Here is a 21,661-nt window from a genome sequence, read left to right on the forward strand (position 1 = left end):
TTTGTCTTGTAAATATTGTTTTAAATGGAGAAATAAAGAGAAGAGTACATTATATTATCAGGTCATGTAAGTTCTATATCTTTAAATTCTAAGGACACATCAAGGATCTGATCTTCAAACAGTTATAAAATAACAGACTCAAAGGGGAAATTATTACATTCATCTGCTTGCTCACTGGTTTGTTCACAGATTACAAGTTGAAGTACAACATATTCATTTGTTTCATGAAGAATGTATTTCATTTCCAACATCATGCAGTTCAGTTAGTTACATCTCAGCCATTAAAGAGCCGCTTTAATATGAATCAATCAGATGTATGCATTAAAGTCATCCTATATCAAGACATCTGGAAAGATCAAAAAGGATTAATTAATTCATCATACAAAAAAGTTTTTACTGTGTTTGCAAAATACATCTTCTCCAACTATTAAAAACAAATCCGTTCTTTGATTCTATCACACAGAAGCTGTGAAATATTTACTGGAGAAAAATAACAGGGACAGCAATTATAAAAAAGTGCATTTACTCTATTTTTGACCAACATCGTTCTGATCTGTTTGAGTTGTTGTTTTCTTCCTACTGGAATATATTATTTGTTATTATAAAACAGAATATTTATATCAAACTATTTGACTTGATCCTCAAAGTATTTTTGGTTTTGATGATCATACATTTTACCCTCACAAATAAAATTGGTTGAATCTCAATTGAGGTCTTACTTTCATTTAGGTATTTTTATCTCTACTAAAACAGAAGGATCTGGATGCTTACAAGCTAATTCAGCACATTAACCCAAACAGGGTTATCAAGTTACATATTAAAGCACTTTATTCAAGTTTTTGCAGTTGATGCAACTTTTTTTTTTAATATGTTTCCTTCAGAAAATTGAAGACAAGCCAGTCGGATTTTTTCCTCCTTCTACATATGAAAATGTATTTGCGGTTCCAGATCTAATGACCAAAAGAAGGACTTAACTACTCTGAAGCGATGCTATAGCTACATTATTTTCTACTCTTCATTTTGTAAACAAAAAGAAAAAAATGAATTTAAAAATGAAACACACGAAGAACAGAACTGTACAGTCCATGTTCCATCCATGTCTTAACCTTTCTGGTCCAATTGACCGACCTTGACAGAATCACAACATCCACAGCGAATTATATTGTAAGCTGCAAGCTGCAGTAACATATCTGACACTCATCCTTCTACACCTCTAACCCTCTGGAGAAGAAAAGAGTCGCTCAGCCACTCATGAGGTGTTATTTCTCTTTCGGAGTGAGGGGGGCAACCCATTGGCTCGGTAGAGAGGGGGATGTGACGACGATGATGATGATGATTTAGTGCGAGGGTCACCAAATAGTTGGTGTTAATGATCACATCGAGCCTGGTGAACAGTGAAACCATTGTAACTGAAAGAACTCACCATCTGCAGGATCCATTTCTGCTACTGTCTGAATGCATATGAATCCGAGCTGGATGGCACCTGTTGGGGATTCTTGCCCTTGACACTGATCAGGTCTGCTGGGTGCTGCTGGGTGCGGTTTTGGTATCGTTCTAACCCAGACTTGAACTCCCTCACAGCTGTCATTGCTCCACACAGCTATGCCAAACCCTCTGGAACAGAGAGGAGAAGTGGGTGATACAACAAGAGAGAAAGAAGAGGGAGGGACATTAAATACACCAATACAGTTTTCAAAAATCAAATCATTTTATACACGGAGCACGGGACATATTGAATACATAGAAGTGTTCAAAACACTGATGAGAGCAAAGGAGCTTCACGTTGATTGAACATGTGAATTATTTTAGATACAAGTTAGTTAGGTGGCCTTTTGATAGCAGCCAGAGACAGTAACTGTACCATTTACTTTAGTTCACCTCTTCTAATTGAATGACATCATAACTATTGGACTTTTTTAAAACCCTTTACATGTATGCAGATCATAGTTTCCTTCTGAAAACATATAATCAGTTAATTTAATCGTATTCTCTTCTTAACATTAAACTTTAAAGCACTATTAAAAAAGGTTAAATAAACTTTGTCTCAACCCGTCACATTGCATTTCTGTTCATAGATTGCAAGATACATTGGCAACAAAAACACAATAATATCATACATGATTAGATAACATGCTAAATAAAGGACTCTATATATTATCTATACTATAAGCATGTCTTCATTAACTCAAGAGATGTTGTTTCAGGCAGCCTGTCTGTCACAATTATTTATTACATTTATTAACCTGCATTTCTTTGTAACATAACAATTATTAAGCTCTTATACCTGCTCTTTTGTGAAATGTCTCAAGATAACATGTGTTATGAATTGATTGATTGATTGATTGATTGATTGATAATGAAAATGCAGCATTTCCTCACAAGCAAAACTCAAATGTCTTAACTGCAGTATTTTAAGATGCAGTCAGACACTGCAGTCAACAACATAATCAACATTTTAATCTGCTGCTGAAGTTCAAACAACTTCTGACTTCTGACTGTTCTTCACAAGATAAGTTATGAATTAGTTTTCGACTTTGGAAAACTTTGGATGATGAATTTAAGGAGGACATAATTCAAAACCCAATATATGCACATTTCTGTTATTACTTTTGGTAGAGCTATCTACCAGGCACCTCATATATAGTTTAGGCTAGCTTTACCTTAAAATATGTATTTAAATACACATTCTTACAAATGTGTGCATTTATAAAGCTGAATGTTTTCACTGTACTTTCACTTTACATAGCCCATGAAATATGTATGCTTATTCTAAATTCTTACTCTAAATATAATATATATTCTAATACCCTTACCTGCTTTTATACATGCTTATAACTGTAAACGTCAGCATTAAAAAGAGTTGGACCTTTAATATAAAGTTACTACATAAGCAGTGCTTTTCTTTGGCTTGTCGCGCCCTCTGCTGGTCTGGCTGCGTCATTACATCCGAGGGAGAAAAGAAGGGAAAACGGAGGAAAATTATGAAAGGAGGGACAGTCATGGTCGTATTTTAAATAAAAAAAATACTGAGTAATGTGACCCCTTCGCGTATGAAAGTTGTTATTTCATAAGAACTAGGATGACACATTTTAGACCAGTAGGCTATGCTTGGCAAGTTAGTTCTTACATTTATCCGAGGGTCTAACAGAGTCCAAAGTCCCCCGAGACTCAGCAGAAAAAGATAATTGGGCTGAGAAAGACATTTGTTAAGATGACGTTGTTGGAACAAAAAAAACACACACACACACACAACCACCAGCTTTCTTAAAACGTCAGAAATAAGGAAGTAGCGTGCTCACCTTCTTCAGGCAGAGTTGCACACAGGTGAGGGAGTGGCCACCTGCCGCCTCCTGCTCCCCTCACAGACTGTCAGGCCTGGACTCTCGGGGAGGAATAACGTTGTGTGTGTCCGGCTTTTATTCTCTTAGGAAATCAATCAGAACCAGGTAAGACGCAGGAATAACTTAAGTTTATGTCAACATCTGCCCAGGGATTTCAAATGTATGCAGAGTGTGAGTTTTAAATATTATCAATGATTCAAGTAGGTGCACAATTATAGAGATTAACGCAATTTACGACGAGTCGAGGCCTGTATTTAAGACCATTACAGGAGTTTTTAACCATCGGTTTTCTATTCAAATCTTTTAAAACAGCCATGTTCCTTTTAAAGATTTTTTATTTATTTTCGATAGGACCATGCAAATGTTCAATTCAACTTTGAATTTTTAACAATTGCATTTCCATAGTAGTGATCTGGTTTTAGTGTTTAAACGTGAAGTTGTAGTTGCCGTTTTCTCCCAGACAGAGAGAGAGAGAGAAAGAGAACTTTGTTCATTATCACAGCATGTCTGTGCAGGTGGAGGAGCAGCCTCCACATTCCAGTGCCTGGGGTCATTATGGAGCAGTGTGCAGACCCTCAGCAGCACAACACATTTCACATAACAGGCCTGTCTGAATGCCTGCCTGTGTTGACAAGCAACTACCATACCTGCCCAGTGAAGCTCGATGTACACAGATTTCCAGTTAACAGAATTACAATAAATAGACTTTTATTTAAAAATAAATCCTTCTATTTGAATTATCGTCACAGTTTGATGAAAAAAAGCCACTTCAGGTCTATTTCATTTACGTTACAGCTTTTCTATTTTATAATCACACAGGATGACATTCGCAACAAATGGCCCTTTCTACAATCAGGAGTGCATGTTATGACAGATTTAAGCAATCCTCCATTACACCACTGTCAACAGAAGTAGAACATATAAGACCTGTATAACTGATAGGGCTGTATGTTTAGATCCATACTGATATTTAAAATGATCTACATTTTTGATTGAAGTCTCTTATTTGCCATAAATAAAACCCCAACTCATTGGATAACTTTGGAAAAAGGACATGAATATCAGTGTAAATATTTGGGGCCAATGTTGAATTGATGATACAAAGAAGCACTGAAATACAAGCATAATTTTAAACATATTGTGGAAAGATTCTACTGGCATTAAGCCTCGTCCTTTTCCTTAGAGAGGCCTTTGTTGAAGTCTGTTGCTTTTCCACCGACTGCTGTGGGATTTCGTTGTCATTCGTCACCATCTGTCCCTATAAAATCAGCGCCTGACAGTCTCCTCCATGATGTCTCAAAATAAGAATATCTAACAGAGCACAACCGTTCAGAGTGGAAGTATGGCTGATATGAGCATGAGGAGGAATAACTGCGAAAGCAGAAACAAATATTTGGGTGCTGGTATAAGTTTGGAAATGGGTTTGGTAGCTGGAGAGGTACCAGTTCACATCCTGAGCATTGCCTCCTTGAGCAAGGCACATGCCAGGACAGCTCAATCTGACATCTCTCCACTAGTGCATATATAGGATCCTGTTTGTGCATGAGGGTCTATTCCAGCCTGTTTGTATGTGATTGAGTGGCGATGGAGTTAGTCTCTCCTTTTTCTGATAAAAATCTCCCTTGGGAACAGTTGTTACCATAACAACTCATGTGCAAGCATGACAGTGAGAAAAATAAACAACATCGTGATCATGAGATTTTGACTTGCTTTTGTAAAAAAAAAAAAAAAACTAGATCTGTGACAAACAAGTTGAAGCAGCACTTCAGTGCTTTCAAGAAGAGTCTTAAGTATGAGGTCTTTATTCTTTTTGCAAAATGTCTTTAGATAACATTTGTCATGAATTGGCACTATACAAGATTGATAAAGACTTGCTTTCTGCATTTTAATGTTTATTTGTGATATTTACAGTTTTAGCATTACATTACAAATTTTGATCAGTTAACCAAAATACCACCATTTATTGTATTTTGGTATCGTTACAAAAACAGTGAAAGAACTTTATTTACATATCCCTACAAAAATCAACACAAACATACCGTGTACATGGGAGCACATGTAAACACAACCCATGTGCCCCAACTACTCCTGGATTTGAATCCAGCCTGTGGCTCCTTTCCCACACGTTGTTCCCCATTGTCTCTATCACAGATTTCTGACTCTATCCACTGTCCAATCTCTCTAATAAAATACTGAATGTGAGGTCAAATTGCAATTCCTATCCGTAAATGCCTGATTCCAGAATAAATTAATAAATCTAGGCCTTCAGTTTTAGGTTCACTTTAACTATACATTGCTGCTATTTTAGTCAAGTTACTTGCATGTCCTCTTTCAGTTTGTTGGAGAAAGTGTCACTGAAGTATCCCTGAATCCCTAAGGGACTTGAAATTGCTGATTTGTCAGTGAAGAAAGCCTTTTCCCAGTACACATGATGAATAAACAGAAGCGAAGGAGTCAAAGCTTACTTTAATGACGTCTGAGTTCCATACAGGTGGAAACATTTCAAGGTTTTATTACGTGTATACTGACTTGCCTTTTAGAGGCTTTATGACGCACTGAATGGAACAGTTACCCTTTTTCCCTTTACCTTTTCATGATACCAAAAGTCAATACATTAGCCATTTACATGGTTTTTTTAAATTCATTAACAACCCTATTTGTTTAGAGCCAGTCCTTCTGTGTTCTGTACTGAATTGTTTCGGGTTTAGTGTTTCGGTGTGAAAGACCAGAACAACAGAAGAATCATGTCTCACACACTTGTTAAAACCTGACCCATCGAGGTCACTGAAAGTCTGAACTTTGACTAATGTTTCTTTCTCATTTCCCTTTGCTGGTGTTTTTCATTTATGAATAATGAATCAATAATAACCACTTTATTGACGACTTACAATCAACCTTCTGCTGTCGTCTATAATTTCTCTTCGAGACTGAAACAAGCAAAACATTTGAGCACAACAGATTTTGCAACGCGGTTTGAGAATGTGTAGCAACGTGTAATGTATATGTGTCTCCAGGTTGCCTCATTATGTCTTCCACATAAACACCAGGTTGTGTTTGTATATCCACAGCCCCTCATAGTCTAAGCTTTCTTAAACTCCCCTCTCTCCGGCCTCCCACACCCAGGTGATGGTGCAACATGCCATCCATGCTGCACACTCATCCTCGCTCTCTTTTTGCCCTTTCTCTCTTTCTCTATACAAACACGCACACTTACACACTAACACACCCACTCGGCCCTGCTGGGGAATTCATGGCCTAAGGCTAACAAAACACAACCCCGTCCAACAGCAGAAACTATCACAGCTCGGCTCGCGCTCAGCAGACTTAACAGCATGGAGCTTCATTTATGAGAAAAAAAATAACGTTGCGAAGGCCAGAGGGCTTTTTCCTGACGACTCTGCCGTAAGGTGGGTAACCATCAGAAATCTCTGATCACAGATGGGTGTGTTTTCGAGGAATTTAGCTCAATCTGTCTGTGTTTGCTGAGTCAACATGCCTAAAGATTTTGATTGACAGGACAGAATATTAATGGAGGACTAGAGTTCGACTTCCACTCTTGATGTATTTTCTTGACAATTTGTATCTGATGTATCAGTAGTTTGCTGCCTTTAAGAGGGTTCAATTCTACCTGAAAGTTCAATCAATGTGTGTGTGCAGGGTTGTTTTGTATCCAGTTGAAAGCTCTTTTCTTTCTGTTTTCAAGTGTGTATTTGTGGTCGAGGCTGCAGCTGAGTGCTGAAGTTTTTACTGTGTTTAGTTACAGACTCTGTTTGTTCAACGCTAAGTGGTTAGAGAAGAATCTCCTGTTGCTTGGAGTTATTCCTTAGTATTTCTGTCTTACAGGACCAGTGTGACATTTTTGTGATGTTTTTGATTTAAAGAGTTCTTTTTGGTAAATATGGAGTGCTATGTTGCAGGCTCTCATGTTCCCACCTTATTTGATGGTAAGGTACTATCACAAATTCACAATCACAACAAATGTGAAGGGAGATAGACGTTTTACATGGACTTTAAAGGTCAAACTTGCCGAGCAGCAGTTAACATATCTATCATGTTTAAAATCAAATAACTTACTAAGTTTACTTAGCAAATTCAAGGCCATGGGCTGCAAGGCGTACGCAATAAACTAATTAACAAAATAGAGTAAACTGTAGTGTGCTCTTAACACATCAACCCTGGGAAAACACATTAACCATTAAACCCAGAGGGGGGAAAAGCATTCCTTAGAACATAAACCCCTTGAAAAGTCTTAAATGCATTATGCTGAGAGGAGTTTGATCTCAGGGAGAGAAGACTCTGAGAACAGAGACTGTCTCATGTAAAGCTGGAACGAGTAGTTCGTCATTGCGTTAAAACTAGAAACAAGGAGAAACAACCACTTCTGCACAGAGGTAACAAAATCAACACATTGATTAATATTAAGCTAACTAGCTAACAAATTCCCATTACAAAAAAGTTGACTGAAAACAATGTCATGGCAATCACAGGAAGTCACTTGACTCAGCCAAAACGTGGTACCAAACCACATTTAAATCCCCAAATGTGAGGTTTTACCGTTTTAGAAAGTACTAAACAACTGGAACACAGTTTGTGAAGTAGGACGCCTGTGAGGCCCTATTTTGACAGGTATTGTTATCAGCAAACGGAGCCAATTTAGCAGCCAGTTTCCAGTCGTTACGCTAACCTAGATTAGCCTTCTACTTACTCTAGTATAAAGACGTGATAAGAAAGATACAGATGAGTTTCCTCCTTACTACACATTTTTTCACCTATGGTCTTTTGAACAGGATGAATCAACTCAGGTTGTACAACAGTCCAGAGCTACTTCATGACAGTCATCCCTCTGTTATTCAATGTTGTGTGGTGTGTGGTGTCAGAATGACCTCGTTATTTCTGACAGCTTGTTGACAGGTATATTCCTCTGCCACACTAAAGTGCCAATTGTAACTAATTAAAAAAAAAAAGTTGTTTTATTTGCATTCGGGGAAAAAGGATCACTTCAAGAGATTCAGTTGTTACGAGAGGTGCTGCAAGTCTCCACAGTCACAGTTTTGCTGTATGAATCACACAGGCCCTCACCTTAAATCAAGGCGAGGAAGGAATGTAATCGGCGGATCTCGTGGTGAATTGTTGTGAGTCATAGACCTGCAGTACATGGCACAACATCACAGCATCAAGGTGAAGCAGAGATGACAGTTAGTGCTGTAAGGAGGCAGGTGTAGGTGTGTATTATTGTGTAACAAATTGTCACTGCAGACTTTCACTCCATCTAAGAAGATGGATTTCAGCTTTTCCTGGACCATCAAAATAAGAACACAAGTACCTAACTATCAGAAAGCTGTCAGTTTGATAAAGACTCATTACTTATATATCATTTATGTGCTTTACAGTAAGTGCATCAATAATACAGACGAAAACTTTTTCGAGGGAACATTTATACGGGTGATGTAATACTGGTGTCATTACTCTGTCTAGATTTGCTATAGACAAACACTGATAAACGTCTTTCATCACTGGGAGTACACTGATTTACACAAGTCCAGAGTTACAGAGCTGACTGTGTACATGTAGAACAATATGTGGATGATGTACTGTATCATGTGAATCAAGCTCATTTCACGTTTAGTGAATCTGTTCCTTTCTGTTTTTTTTTTTTTTTTTTAAAGGATGCTGTTAATATGATGGTGCCCGCCCAGCCTTGACAATGTACGAGGTGATGTCAGGGGATACCCTGGCCTGGAAGGTGCCCAGTCCGAGACAGAGTGGCGCAGAGACCAGCCCAGAATCGCTCTTCACTGGGGATGGAGGGGGGACCAAAATACTCAAAGTTTGTTTCTGCACCAACAATAACCTGGGCAAGAACTTCAAGCTTGTGAAATGTGACAGCTCCTGGCAAATCAGGGTGAGAGTTATCTCAGAAAAATATGGGTGAAGGGAGGTGATTTGATTAAGTATTGGAAGAAGAGCCAGAAATCGGTTTCATGTGGCATACTTTACAAGCAAGACAGATAATAAAAGTGTTATATCTGCACATTATAATTCTTATCTCTTCATCAGTGTATTGCCAAAGATATTCTTTATATTTCTCCCTCTGGCTGACTTTTAAAGCGTATTTATAAGCCACTACAAATATTAACTACCATGCAGCCATGATGAGGTCCAAAGATTCCCCCTTTTTTGAGGGAGTGAACAGAGTTTTTTTTTTCTTTTTCTTTTTTTTTATCAGGCAATTATTCGTTCAATTCTGATCAGCGGTCGATTGGGGCCGAACATCGAACATGCAGGATGCTACGGTCTCCTGCTGAAACACCTGAAGTCTGAAGAGCTTCACTGGCTGCATCCGGATCTGACTGTAGGGGAGGTGGAGCAACGCTACGAGAGCCACCATGTAGAAGCTGAGTGGAGGTGCAGATTGAATCCTGGGATGTTTATATCGCATTTTGTTTTTCTTGAAGACAAACATGAACATTTACAATCTGTTTTTTGATGCAGGTACGACCTTCGTATCAGATACGTTCCTGTCAATTTCTTGGAAAAATTCAAAGACGACAGATCTACGTTTGTATATTTTTACCAACAGGTAATATGCTAGAGCTTATTGGAACCTCAACATTTTGACTTGTATAGAATTCAGTTTTGCCACTCGTTGATGGCAATAAAAAGTGTTTATGTCATACTATGTTAAAGAGATAAGCCAGCTTGAAATCACTTGTCTCATCTGGTTATGTTTTGATAAAGCTAAAATAATAATCATGTGAAACCATATACTGTTATGGACTAATTTCCTGTTATTACCTTGAATATGTTCCTGTCTGTCTTCGCTGCACTGTTCTCTTCCTGGTTTGCTGTTCGGCTCCAGATAAAAACATAAAAACTTTCTTTATACCTGCAGCATTAAAGTATATAATGTTTGCTTTCTGCCTCCGAAAGGCAGGGTTGGTCATTTTCTCCAAATACATTTGGATTCTGGTTGAAATTGTCTTTAGGTCCTGACAGACACTCTTAATAATTATTAACTCTTGTGCTCTGAAAAAGGAACAAAGAAAATCTATAATCTGTAGCAGCTGTAAGCCTGTAAAAACGTTGATCAATGTCTGCCAAGAGGTACCAATCTGATGAACCAATCACGCCTCCCCGTCTCCTTGTTCGTTCTTGACGTCTTGCATGCACAAGCCCACACTCAAACGTATGAGCTGAGCTCTGCTTCTGGACCAATGGCCAATGGCGCTTGTGCACGTTAGTGAGGGGCTTTTGAGGGAGCTCAGAGGGGAGGGGGTGAGTGCAGCTGAGGGAATGCTGCTTTCAAAATCATGCTAGTTTTCAAAAGTTACCAACCCTGCCTTTTACATAAAACAGTTTGTGTTGGAGTATAACATTCAAATAAAAATCTGTAGGACTATTAAATGCTCTAACATACCCATAATATATTTTACAGTAGCTCTATTCTCCATAGTTGCGAGAGTATAGATGGGAACATTCAGTATATTTTTGTTTTACCTAAGGTGCGGAGTGATTACATGCAGTATCATGCTAGTAAGGTCAGTGATGGCATGTCGCTGCAGCTCGGCTGTTTGGAAATCAGGTACGTCACAGCATTCATTTCATTCTCCTCCTCTGCATGGTCAAACTTTAATAAGCTCCCTTATGTCACCTTTATCACTGCACTCAGATTAACAATTGATGCTTAGAGTTACTCCGATGTGTACTACTGCATGTTCTGTGATTATGGTTCATCATGAATAATGTCCTGATTATGAATATGTTCTGTAAGGAGATGATTATTTGAGTTATTGTTCAGGATGAAGTACATTTGATGGGATAGATTTGAAAGGTTGCCAAGCTGCTGTATTTCTTTGCTCTGTTCTTACAGGAGGTTCTATAAAGACATGAATTCAAAAGGTCTAGAAAAGAAGTCCAACTTTGAGCTGCTAGAGTAAGTTTTTATCCTTCCTGAATTCCTCAAATGTAGTTGTAATGCTATAAAAATGTTGAAGATGTGATGTTTTACTTTAATGAACAAATACAAGATAAAAATCTTTCAGTTTATCTGAATGGTTTTTTTTTCTTTTTTTTTACTAATATAGAAAAGAAGTTGGCCTGGACCTTTTCTTTCCTAAAGAGCTGATAAACAGCATGAAGGTAATTGCTCTAAACGTTGTTTTGATCGACTACATTTGCTTCTTGTGAATGGTCAAGCAGATCTTCATCACCGTGTGTGTCATAAAAACTAACATCTCTTTGTTTGTGATCCAGGCAAAGCAGCTTCGGAAGTTGATCCAGCAAACGTTTCAACAGTTCGCCACACTCAAAGAGGACGACTGTATGGTGAAGTTTTTTGAGACCCTCAGAGAGTTCATCAATTATGATGAAGAGTCCTTCCCGTGTGAACTAGTGGTGAGTGGTGACATCATGTGTTGTGTAAAAAAGGGAGTAACAAAAGGTCTTCTGATCATCATGGATAAACAACCTTGGTCTGTCATTGATCATTGATGTTACAAACATTAACCCTCAGCCACTTTTCAACAGCAAGGTTGGAGTCTGTCGGTGGAGCTGGTCATCGGTGGGAGGGGAATCCGCCAACGCACACGGAAGGATTCAGCGGTAAGCTGGGTGATCATTTCTGTTCTAGGATAGTTGGACATTTTGGACATTTTGGAAAGGGTGTCTATATGATGAAAAGATTGGCATTAATCTTATGTCTCCACTTTGAATATAAAGCTACCACCAGCAGTTTGGTCTTCATAGCCTAGCTTAGCATAAAGACTAGTCTAAAATCAAGGGGAGAGAGCATGCCTGGCTGTATGCACATAAATAAAAGAAAAGCTTAAAATGGAGACAAAGTGAGCTTAATGTTGGTTGCCTGCTGTTTTTTTGGGTGTCATTTTTGTATATTTATTTGAAAGACAAGAAAGTGGATAGAGTCGGAAATTATGGTCAGATAGAGTGAGGAATAACATGCTCGGAAAAAGGAGCCACAGTTCAGTTTCTAACCCAGGCCGCCCATTTCGAGGACAACATCGTCTGTTCATTTGGCGCACGCCATTACCATTCAGCCAGCGGCAGTCCAACCATATCTGTTTCCTGTTCTCAAGATAACTGCTTCCCATTCACCATATAAAACACTTTTCCTGTAACTCTCAGCAAACAGTGGTTGAACATATTTCACAGACTTTTCCTCTTTTTTTATTGAAACAGAAATGTTTTGTTCTAAGAGTCTGAATGTATAACTTTACTCCTGATGGAATTCCCCCCCCCCACATAATAACTGTCTTCTTAACTCTTAACCACATGCTAAGGTCACAGCATCATGTGGATGCAACATCATTATCTATCTCGCACAGTTTGACAATTGTAATAAATCTCATCATCCTTTCCTTTACTGCTTTCTTCTCTTTTTGTGCCTCAGGCCGTTTTTCTAGCCGACTTCAAACAGATCAAGAGAATACAATGCTTAACTCAGAGCGACGGCAAAGCTCTCATAAACTTTGACATCGAGGGGGCCAAACAAGTGAGTAGTAGTTTTCTATTTTACAATACTACTCTGTACGCGTACGCAGTTAAGAAGCCGAACAAAATTAGCAGGCACATTTACGACAGATGGTGTCTGTGCAGGAAATTTGTCCTGGTACATGTGCCCTATTTCCTTCTCTTCTTATAGCGTCTGTCGATCAATGTGGCCACGGTTCCTGTGGCAGAGAACATGATGGACCTTATTGATGGCTACTGCCGCTTGGAAAATGACACAGATGATACTGTAATCTACAGACAAAATAAAGGTGCGTATGACTCAGACACTTCCCCGACCGCTCTTAACAACACTGTAATTAAATCTTACATGAAGGGCAGACACGTATGGAAGAGATGGGGCATATTTAAGAGCTGCATGAAGGACTTTTAAACAGTATCATTTCAAGTCATTTTGATTTATTAAAGCTTATTTCTGTTCTAGATGCAAATGCACGAACTGCTCTACCAGAGCTCCCAACAAGGTGAGTGGATTCTGGCTGTTTCACACATCTTAATGATTTGTGACCGCTCTCCACTTCAGTATAGCCGCCCTCCATCTTTCTTTGGTTGTTATATGAGATGAAAAGTTCCAGTAATTGATGAAAGGGGAGGTTTTATTGAATCATCCTGTCAGAGCTCTGAGGAGCTATAAGTCGACAATTTATGACTTGGGCTGTCTTTCTCTTTTCTCTGGAGCAGCAGAGACACCAGCTCCATCAGGCACAGTATGGGTGAGAGGACAGTTCTCGTTCTTTAAAGAATCACTGTCTTACAAAAAGAAGACAGAGGCGACAGACATCATGAACAAGTTAAATAAAAGTTCATCTTTTCTCTTTTTCCAGGCTCAGATATCTATTGTGAAATTCTCGATGAAAGGCCAAGATCAGGTGTGTTGAATGTTGAACATTTTTTTTGCAGCATTTTTATAGTGAAAAAAAAAAAATCTCTTTTGAACTGCCTTGAATTTTGTATTGAAGCTGTTAAGTACGGGATCGACCGAAGTGACATTGTTCTCGGACGAATCCTGGGTGAAGGCTTTTTCGGGGAAGTCTACGATGGAGTTTACAAAAGAGCTGTAAGTGTGGCAGCTCCTAATCACAAAGTTAGCCCATACTTGTGTGAAAAAAAAAAAAAAAATCATATGAAGTTATAAAGCTATCCTAAAGGATGGCTTTCTCTAAAGCAGACAAGCTTGTTGGATAATTAAAGGAGATATGTATGTTAGCTGTAGCCAAGTTGGCTTCATAGTTCATGTCATTTTGAAATATTACACCTTTAATAAAATCAATGGTTTCACATTTCTCCTGTACCAAAGATAAAGTCTTAAATTTGTTTTTTCTTCAGCCAAATGTCCAAAAAATGGACTGAAACATGATCAGATTGTTAATAAGATGCAATCAATCATCTAATCATTTAACCAATCACTTCCAAACAAGCTACAGTGTGCACAGAAATACTTTTGTCTTTTACACTCTCACTGGTTAAAATGTTGTTGTTGTTTTTTTTGCTCAGGATGGCGAGAGAGTTAATGTAGCTGTGAAAACCTGCAAAGACTGCTCACCTGATGTGATGGAGAAGTTCATGAGTGAAGCAGGTAATTGTGGAGAATTCTCCCAAAAGACAATTTCAGGATGCCAACAACTATGGTCATAACACATCTGTGTGGACTTCTTGTATTTGTCAGTCATAATGAAGAACCTGGATCATCAGCACATCGTCAAGCTGATTGGGATCATAGAGGAGGATCCTGTGTGGATCGTCATGGAGCTTTATGAGCATGGAGAGGTTTGTGTTTACCCTCATGCCAGCCCGAGTATTTTAGTTTGAATCATAGTGTGTAGGTTGAGAGGAGATCAGTGTGCTTATCAAAAATGACTGCAGCCCAATGAAATCTTGCATGAGTCTTGTCTGATTGTGTTTTTGCTCCATTCATCCACCTCAGTATGACAGAATGACTCTCATAGATATGTTTTAGTCTTGTTTAAATGTTGTCTCTCTTGCAGCTCGGTAACTACCTGACTCAGAACCAGAAGATACTGACAAACATGACCCTGGTGCTGTTCACCCTGCAGATCTGCAAAGCTCTTGTCTACCTGGAGGGGGTCAACATGGTGCATAGGTTAGAGACTCCAATCATTTATTCTGCAGGATCCTGGAATACGTCTGTTTTTTTTGTTGTCGATATGATAGGAGGAATTTCTAACACAGCATACATGAACAATGAAGTTATCACCAACGATTAGTCCAAATAACTGACAAATCTTCTATGACTTGGGACATGGGTTGGGAACCAGAAGATCGCCAGTTCAGGTCCCTGCACAGACAAAGTCTGGGAATTGGTCTGGAGAGGCTCCAGTACACCCCTCCCCCCTATCATCTGTCATTTTTGCAGTCATGGTTAACAAGGCTAAACCTGTAATGTTTTGGGTTGATCATAACAGAGTCAAAGCTCTATTCAGATTAGCTGTGTCAATCTCTCCTTGTTGTATCCTTCCTCCAGGATCACAGTCCAATTGACACATGAAGCTAGAATACAGACCAGAACAGCACCAGAAGGTTCAGTAGAATGATGACAATAGAAAACTTTTCAATTTAAATTTGAAGGTGTTTCTATTAAGACGACATAACAGAAAGTAAATGTGAGATGAAAGCTAGTTCTTTCAGGCAGTAGAGCTGCCTCTACAGGACTCAATCTGCTGTGAAGAAAAAACACAGACAGAGGAAATGAGCTTCTGCCAAAAAAGTTCTACATTCCTTTTGTATCTTTTCTGCTGTGTTTTGGGAACACTGAATCATTGGAGAAGTAAATTCAGGTCATCAGTTAAGATCAGTTCACACACTGGACTGTATCTTGTGCTCAATCAAACTAAATAGTTTACAATTTCTGCATTTATAATCTCTCTGTACATATATAAAACTTTATTTGTTCTTCTTTTTGAAACAGAGACATCGCTGTTCGCAACGTGTTAGTTGCCAGTCCAGACTGTGTGAAGCTCGGAGACTTCGGTCTGTCCAGATACATCGAGGATGAAGAATACTACAAAGGTAAGAAGAGGAGCTGAAGGAAAATAAAAGCTGGACTTTTTATAACAGCAATAATAATATCTGTACTTTAATCCTACATGTCAAAATAGCATACTAGTAAAGAGGAACATACAACAACATCGTAGCCACAACATTGCAGTCGATCCCGTACTTTATATTTCTATTCTATCAATAAAACAAATCTCACAATGCCAACATCTCCCATTTCCTTGCAGCGTCTGTTACTCGGTTGCCAATCAAGTGGATGGCTCCAGAGTCCATCAACTTCAGACGTTTCACCTCAGCCAGTGATGTGTGGATGTTTGGTGAGTTTGTGACACACAGCAACTCAGTGCAAATACATTTCATTGAAGTAGGGCACAAGACAGGAAGTGCACTTATCCAAACATGATAAAGAGAAGTTGGCTGGTTAATCTTCAACTCGAAATGTTACTGCACGATTTTAGAACTCCATACAAATGATTTAATGATATAAAAGGAACTACTGTGTGAATGGAGGCCTAGACTTTTCAAAGTACTGTTAGCACACATCATTTTATTTATTTTTTCTAGAGGTAAAAATCTAAATAATGTAAGAATCATAAGTAATCATTGTATTTATCATCGGGAATAATTTACCAAAAATACTTATGACAGTGTCTTGTGTTTCTCTGTTTGCATTGCTTAATAGCCGTGTGTGTGTGGGAGATATTGAGTTATGGGCAGCAGCCATTTTTCTGGCTGGAGAACCGAGACGTCATTAACCAGCTGGAGCAGGGTATCAGGCTGCCCAAACCAGACAACTGCCCTCCTGCCCTGTACTCGCTCATGACCCGCTGCTGGTCCTACGACCCTCGAGAGAGACCCAACTTCACCGAGCTGGTAGTCAAGATCAGGTGATGCTTTATTATTTGATTTGATCTGACAGTGCTGGTTCCACTGGTACACTGAAGCCTTGACTTAAGAAGAAGTGTAACGATGAGCACGGTCTTGTTACCTGCTCTTTGGTTATAATATTAACAGACAAAGAGTAAGGTCCTTTACCCGCTTTTTGTAAAGTGTCTCAAGATATCACCTGTTATGAATTGATGCTATACAAATAAAGATTGATTGATTGAAGTGAGATCCTTCAATGGCCGGTTAGTGAGGAAATACTGACCAACAACCGTGCTCTGAATTTTATAGATACAATTGAAGTGATTTATTTCAGTAAATACTTGCCTTGTATATCAGTAACAATCTGGAGACATATTAAGTTGTTGTTGTTGTTTTTGTTTTTTTTAAACAATGTTATCGCTAAAGTCAGGGTTTAGTTTAACAAAAATTTAAATAAAATGATTTTAAATTTTCAGAAAAATTGGGAAACTTTTTGAAATTATATTAATAAAAAATTGCTTGCTGGATAAAGTATTACAATACATATCCTGTGAGACTGCGGTATAGAAACATTTTCTCAAACCTGGGTTGTACGATTGGTACATGGAATCAAAGCTCATTGTATTTGTTTGTGTACCTTTTTAATTACATCATGACATGACGAGTTCTTCTTAATCTGTTAGTGATGTCCACAAGATGGAGAAAGAGCAGGAAGTGGAAAGAAAGCGTGACAGAGCGCGTTCTACGAAATTTTTTGAACCCAAGTTCAACTTCAACGAGCCTCCTCCCAAGGTATGCATTCCTGTCAAATTCAGCATTTATTTGATTTGCCAAATGTTCCTGTGCATGTTTTTATTCTCCTTTTTTTCAATTTTACCTGAAGCCCTCAAGAATGAAACCAGGGAGGTTTGGGAACACGCTCAGTATTGGTCTTCACATTCAGGTAGAGCAGTAAACAAAAATCATCTCTAAAGATTTTTACTTCCTCCAAGATAAAAAGACTGAGTCCAAAAATAAGTTCTGTTAAGTTGCTTATGACTGTGTGTGTGTGTGTGTGTGTGTGTGTGTGTGTGTGTGTGTGTGTGCAGCTGAACGAGGCCTTGTGTGCTAGCTCACCTGACCTGGCCAGCCCAAGTGAATATCAGTCACCTGTGGACTCCATGAACACACTTACTCTGCCGGTCAGGTCCCCACGACGCCGAAGCATGGGGGTAAGAAAAACTCTTCTGTTTAAAGTGTTATATTAGGAAAAAAGGGTGCATGTAAAGATCAAAAATGACTTGGCGTGCTAACCCATGATATCCCATCTGTTTGATTTTAGGAAGGGGAGTTTCTGCGACTGGAGGCGAACAGCCGCGAGGACGCCCAGCGCCTGTTGCAGCAGGACAGGCAGCACATGCAGAACACGCTCCGCCGGCAGAAAGTGCAGATGATGGAGGATGAAAAATGGCTGGAGATGGAGGAGAGACTCCTGGTGGGAAACAGAGCATCATTAACTTTTGTCAACCCTCTCTCTGTGTCTCTGTGTCCGCCTGCTCCAAAATTCAAAGTGGCCCTGGAGGCTACACTGAACGAGGCGTCGTTTAACAATTTGAAGCCGCTGGTTCACTCTCGACGCCCCGCTAGTTTTAATCTCAATGTTCCCCTGATAACAGCTCCAAAGAGGGGGTCCGTGTCCATAATCTATACAATGAATCTGCCTGTTCTTTTGCAGGACCCCATGGGACCAGAGGACCCTGGCACCCCAGTGGTAGGTTTCCGTCTGTAAAAACTCTGATTTCAAAGTTGAAGGAGCAATGTGTAAGCTATCTACTCGATAAAATCATGTTATGCTAAAGTGCTAGCTTCTCTTAAAACAACACAGCCAGTACGTCCTCCCTCTAAGTTTTGATTTGTCAGTGTTCATGACATGGTAACCTGTGTGCACATCAAAAGTAGGGAGGAGGGGGCAGGGGGAGACAGCTCCCTCCAATGTTTTAATTCTGGACTGCTGTACCCATTTTTAACACTGCATGGCAGAGTTGCATATTAGAAATGCTTGATTCAATTCTTAATCCCATTAGACGAGGGCCTCGTGTTGTCAGCTTGATGTGACAGGATGTGTAATAATGCCATTGTGTGCGTATTTATTTTGAAAGTAGCAGCAATGAAACTAGAATACAATTCAACCAAGAATAATTTTAACAAGGTGAAAGGGTTCTGAAAAGTTCAAATCCGAAATGAACAGACTGAGTGAAGGGGAAAATATTTTGAGAATTTTTAAGACGAAATTAGTAAATCTGAGAGAAAGTAATAGGGCACAGATATTCACAGAAATAATGTAGGTCATACATTTAGGACAAGAGTTGGAGGGTTAAAGTAATGAAATGCTTTTTTTAAGAAAGTGCATACACCTTTGTGCAGACTGTGAGACTACAAATGTAATGAAACTAAGTGTTATTAATGTATCGAGAAAACTGAAGATCCGACATCTGCATTTTATTAAGCTCAATGATAAATATGCAAAACATTTGCAAAATATCACATAATGGTGGTTGTAGTTTACAAAAGTAAAGGAGACACATTTAGTGTGCATCCTTAGTTATATTTGATACAAACAAAGGGAAGTGTTTGTAAAGCTTTGTACTTCTGCTCGTGTGTTCTTGTAGTTCAGTCTGTAATGAGAACTTCTGCCCTTGGAGAGGCTTTAGGTTACTTTTCAGGATGTGTGTAACTCATGAGACGTATCTTTTACTCTTTTCAGCCTTCTGAAGGTGACACAGAAAATGGTAAGTGTTGAAAAGAAAGTAACAAATCCACATTTGGTAATTGTGATTCCTCTCTCTCTCAATCCTCCTGCCTTTTTTCTCTCGTCTTTGTTTCTCTAATTGTTCGTCTTTGTGCCCTGCAGCACCTCCAGAGAAGCCCCCACGGCTCACAGCACAGGTTATTATGACAATTCATTTCACAATTCTAAAAACCCTTCAACTTACTGAAAAGACGCTTTAATTTCATTAGCTTTGAGTTTTTGAAAAGGAAAAAGAAAGTATAATGAACTCAGTCATCTAAAAACAACAATGGTTAGACTTCAGTTTAAAGAGCACAGACGCCACATTGCATTCAGAATGATATCTAGTTGTCTTGGTATGAAGAATTTAACTATTAAAACACATCATACCTTGTCACCTAGCCTGCACCCACAGCAGAGCTGGACCGCTCGGATGACAAAGTGTACCAGTCCGTCATGAACCTTGTCAAGGTCGTCGTCCAACTCAAGAATGACATCACCGAACTACAACCCGAGCAATACATCACAATTGTCCAGGTAGACTGAGACAAATCTGTTTTTCTCTTCACTTTGACACTTTGTTGCCGCTTCATTGGCTCATTTGAGGTGCATGAATGTAATCGAAAGACAAAAGCCTTGAGTAGTACAGCTGATAAATTTGCTGCATTGATCTCTGCCCACAGTCTACTGGGATGGCTTTACGAGATCTGATTCGCAGTGTGGATGACATACTACCCACCTTACATGAGTCTATCAGGAACGAGGTACAGTTTATAGTCTGCAGCTTGTTTGCTGTGTTTTCTCTTTTTCCTTCTCGCTCTCTCTATTGATTTTTTGGATGTCCTTTAGCTGTTCTGCTGCTTGTCTCTGAAACATAAAGTGAATGAACTTCTCTTTAAGCAAAAGAGAAATTTAAGATTCTATGTTTTCTATTCTGGCTGAAGATATCATTAATCTTTACTTACTTTACGCATATTAGAGCAGTTTCAGCCAGCCATTTATCAATTCATCAAATAGGGTGCAATTAAGTTTTCAATTTTAAGCCGTTCTGAGACCCTGCAGGTTAATAACATGTTTTTTGTACAAATGAAAATAAACTGCTCTGAGTATTACACACGTGAGTTCACTCAACTCCTCCCTTTTGCCCTGTATTTCCACAAAACAAATTATTTACATCTGTAGTTCAAAATATTGTGGGGTTTAATTGGTCTTTCTCAGAGCACACCATTCTGATTTAACATATTTCAAATCTTCTCCCATTGGTTTGGTTTACCATCCTCTCAGATCGAGGGCACCCAGAAGCTGCTGAACAACGACATGGCAGAGTTGATCAGCAAAATGCGCCTGGCCCAGCAGAACGCTATCACCTCTTTAAAGGAGGAGTGTAAGAAGCAGATGCTAGCTGCAGCACACACTCTGGCTATGGACAGCAAGAACATGTTGGACGCTGTGGACCAGGCCAGAGTCAGGGCCAACTTAGCCAAGCCTGTGGCCCTCTAGTGGACAGTAAACAATCTTATTTTTTAAATATTGTCCTCATCTGTTGGTCAGAAATAACACACAGTTAAAGTCATCTTTTCTGTAAATGATTGTTGTTCAGTTTAAATATGATGCTTAAACTCAGTGGATAAATATGATGTATATTCTTGCCATGGCAGTATGTATACTGAAATGAATGGTTGTCTATCAGCATCATGTTAGGTCAGACTGACACTTTGATTTGGGATCTGTGAGTAACTGTTTTAATCTTCTGCCAAAACAAAAACTTTTATTCTTGTAGATATCAGATTTTACTGTGGAGGAAAAATTAAAAAAAATATCCAATATAATATAATAACACAGGTTAATAGTTTACCCTTTCAACAGTAACATGTAGAATGTAAAGATGAAAAACCAAAAGGCAAACAGTACCGATTTAGGTTTAAAGTTTAAAATTACAAACGACAAGACTTGAATCCCTAGATGATCAGCTGTATGTCAGGAGCGTTGTTCACCAGAAAAGAGTCAACATTTTTGTCCGTTGTAATATTTGAAAAGATAAAGTGCTAACATAAATGACCTTACATGAAAATAAATGTCAAGATGTATACTACTTTGCCTTAAAGTCCTTTCATTGACCAAATCTCTTCAACGTGCTTCTCTATTT

The 21,661-nt window shown here is 38.8% G+C and overlaps 1 protein-coding gene and 1 long non-coding RNA gene across 2 annotated transcripts in view; one reads left to right on the forward strand and one right to left on the reverse strand.

Moving 5' to 3' along the window:
* The window catches only part of LOC306823776, a 16,779-nt gene extending 13,400 nt beyond the window's left edge, over nt 1-3,379 (reverse strand). Inside the window, exons 1-2 of the long non-coding RNA XR_013779051.1 lie at nt 3,300-3,379; nt 1,424-1,614 (exon numbers count right to left, since the gene is read on the reverse strand). This is a non-coding gene — a long non-coding RNA (uncharacterized lncRNA). The remainder of the gene's footprint in view (nt 1-1,423; nt 1,615-3,299) is intronic.
* ptk2bb (protein tyrosine kinase 2 beta, b) lies at nt 3,317-21,611 on the forward strand. The gene is made up of 31 exons (XM_079343524.1): nt 3,317-3,446; nt 9,008-9,243; nt 9,568-9,746; nt 9,834-9,921; nt 10,844-10,923; nt 11,212-11,274; nt 11,426-11,480; nt 11,595-11,735; nt 11,868-11,942; nt 12,748-12,849; nt 13,000-13,117; nt 13,291-13,330; nt 13,548-13,579; nt 13,691-13,735; nt 13,826-13,923; nt 14,361-14,442; nt 14,533-14,633; nt 14,852-14,967; nt 15,793-15,893; nt 16,109-16,198; nt 16,564-16,768; nt 17,432-17,540; nt 17,632-17,691; nt 17,837-17,959; nt 18,070-18,222; nt 18,463-18,498; nt 19,492-19,516; nt 19,639-19,673; nt 19,918-20,052; nt 20,199-20,279; nt 20,800-21,611. The coding sequence occupies exons 2-31, from the start codon at nt 9,046-9,048 to the stop codon at nt 21,013-21,015; spliced, it is 2,982 nt and encodes a 993-aa protein (XP_079199650.1). The 5' UTR covers nt 3,317-3,446; nt 9,008-9,045; the 3' UTR covers nt 21,016-21,611.
* Nucleotides 21,612-21,661: the final 50 nt, after the last annotated feature.

This window comes from Symphodus melops, assembly GCF_947650265.1.
Source record: "Symphodus melops genome assembly, chromosome: 1".
Classification (NCBI taxonomy): Eukaryota; Metazoa; Chordata; class Actinopteri; order Labriformes; family Labridae; genus Symphodus; species Symphodus melops.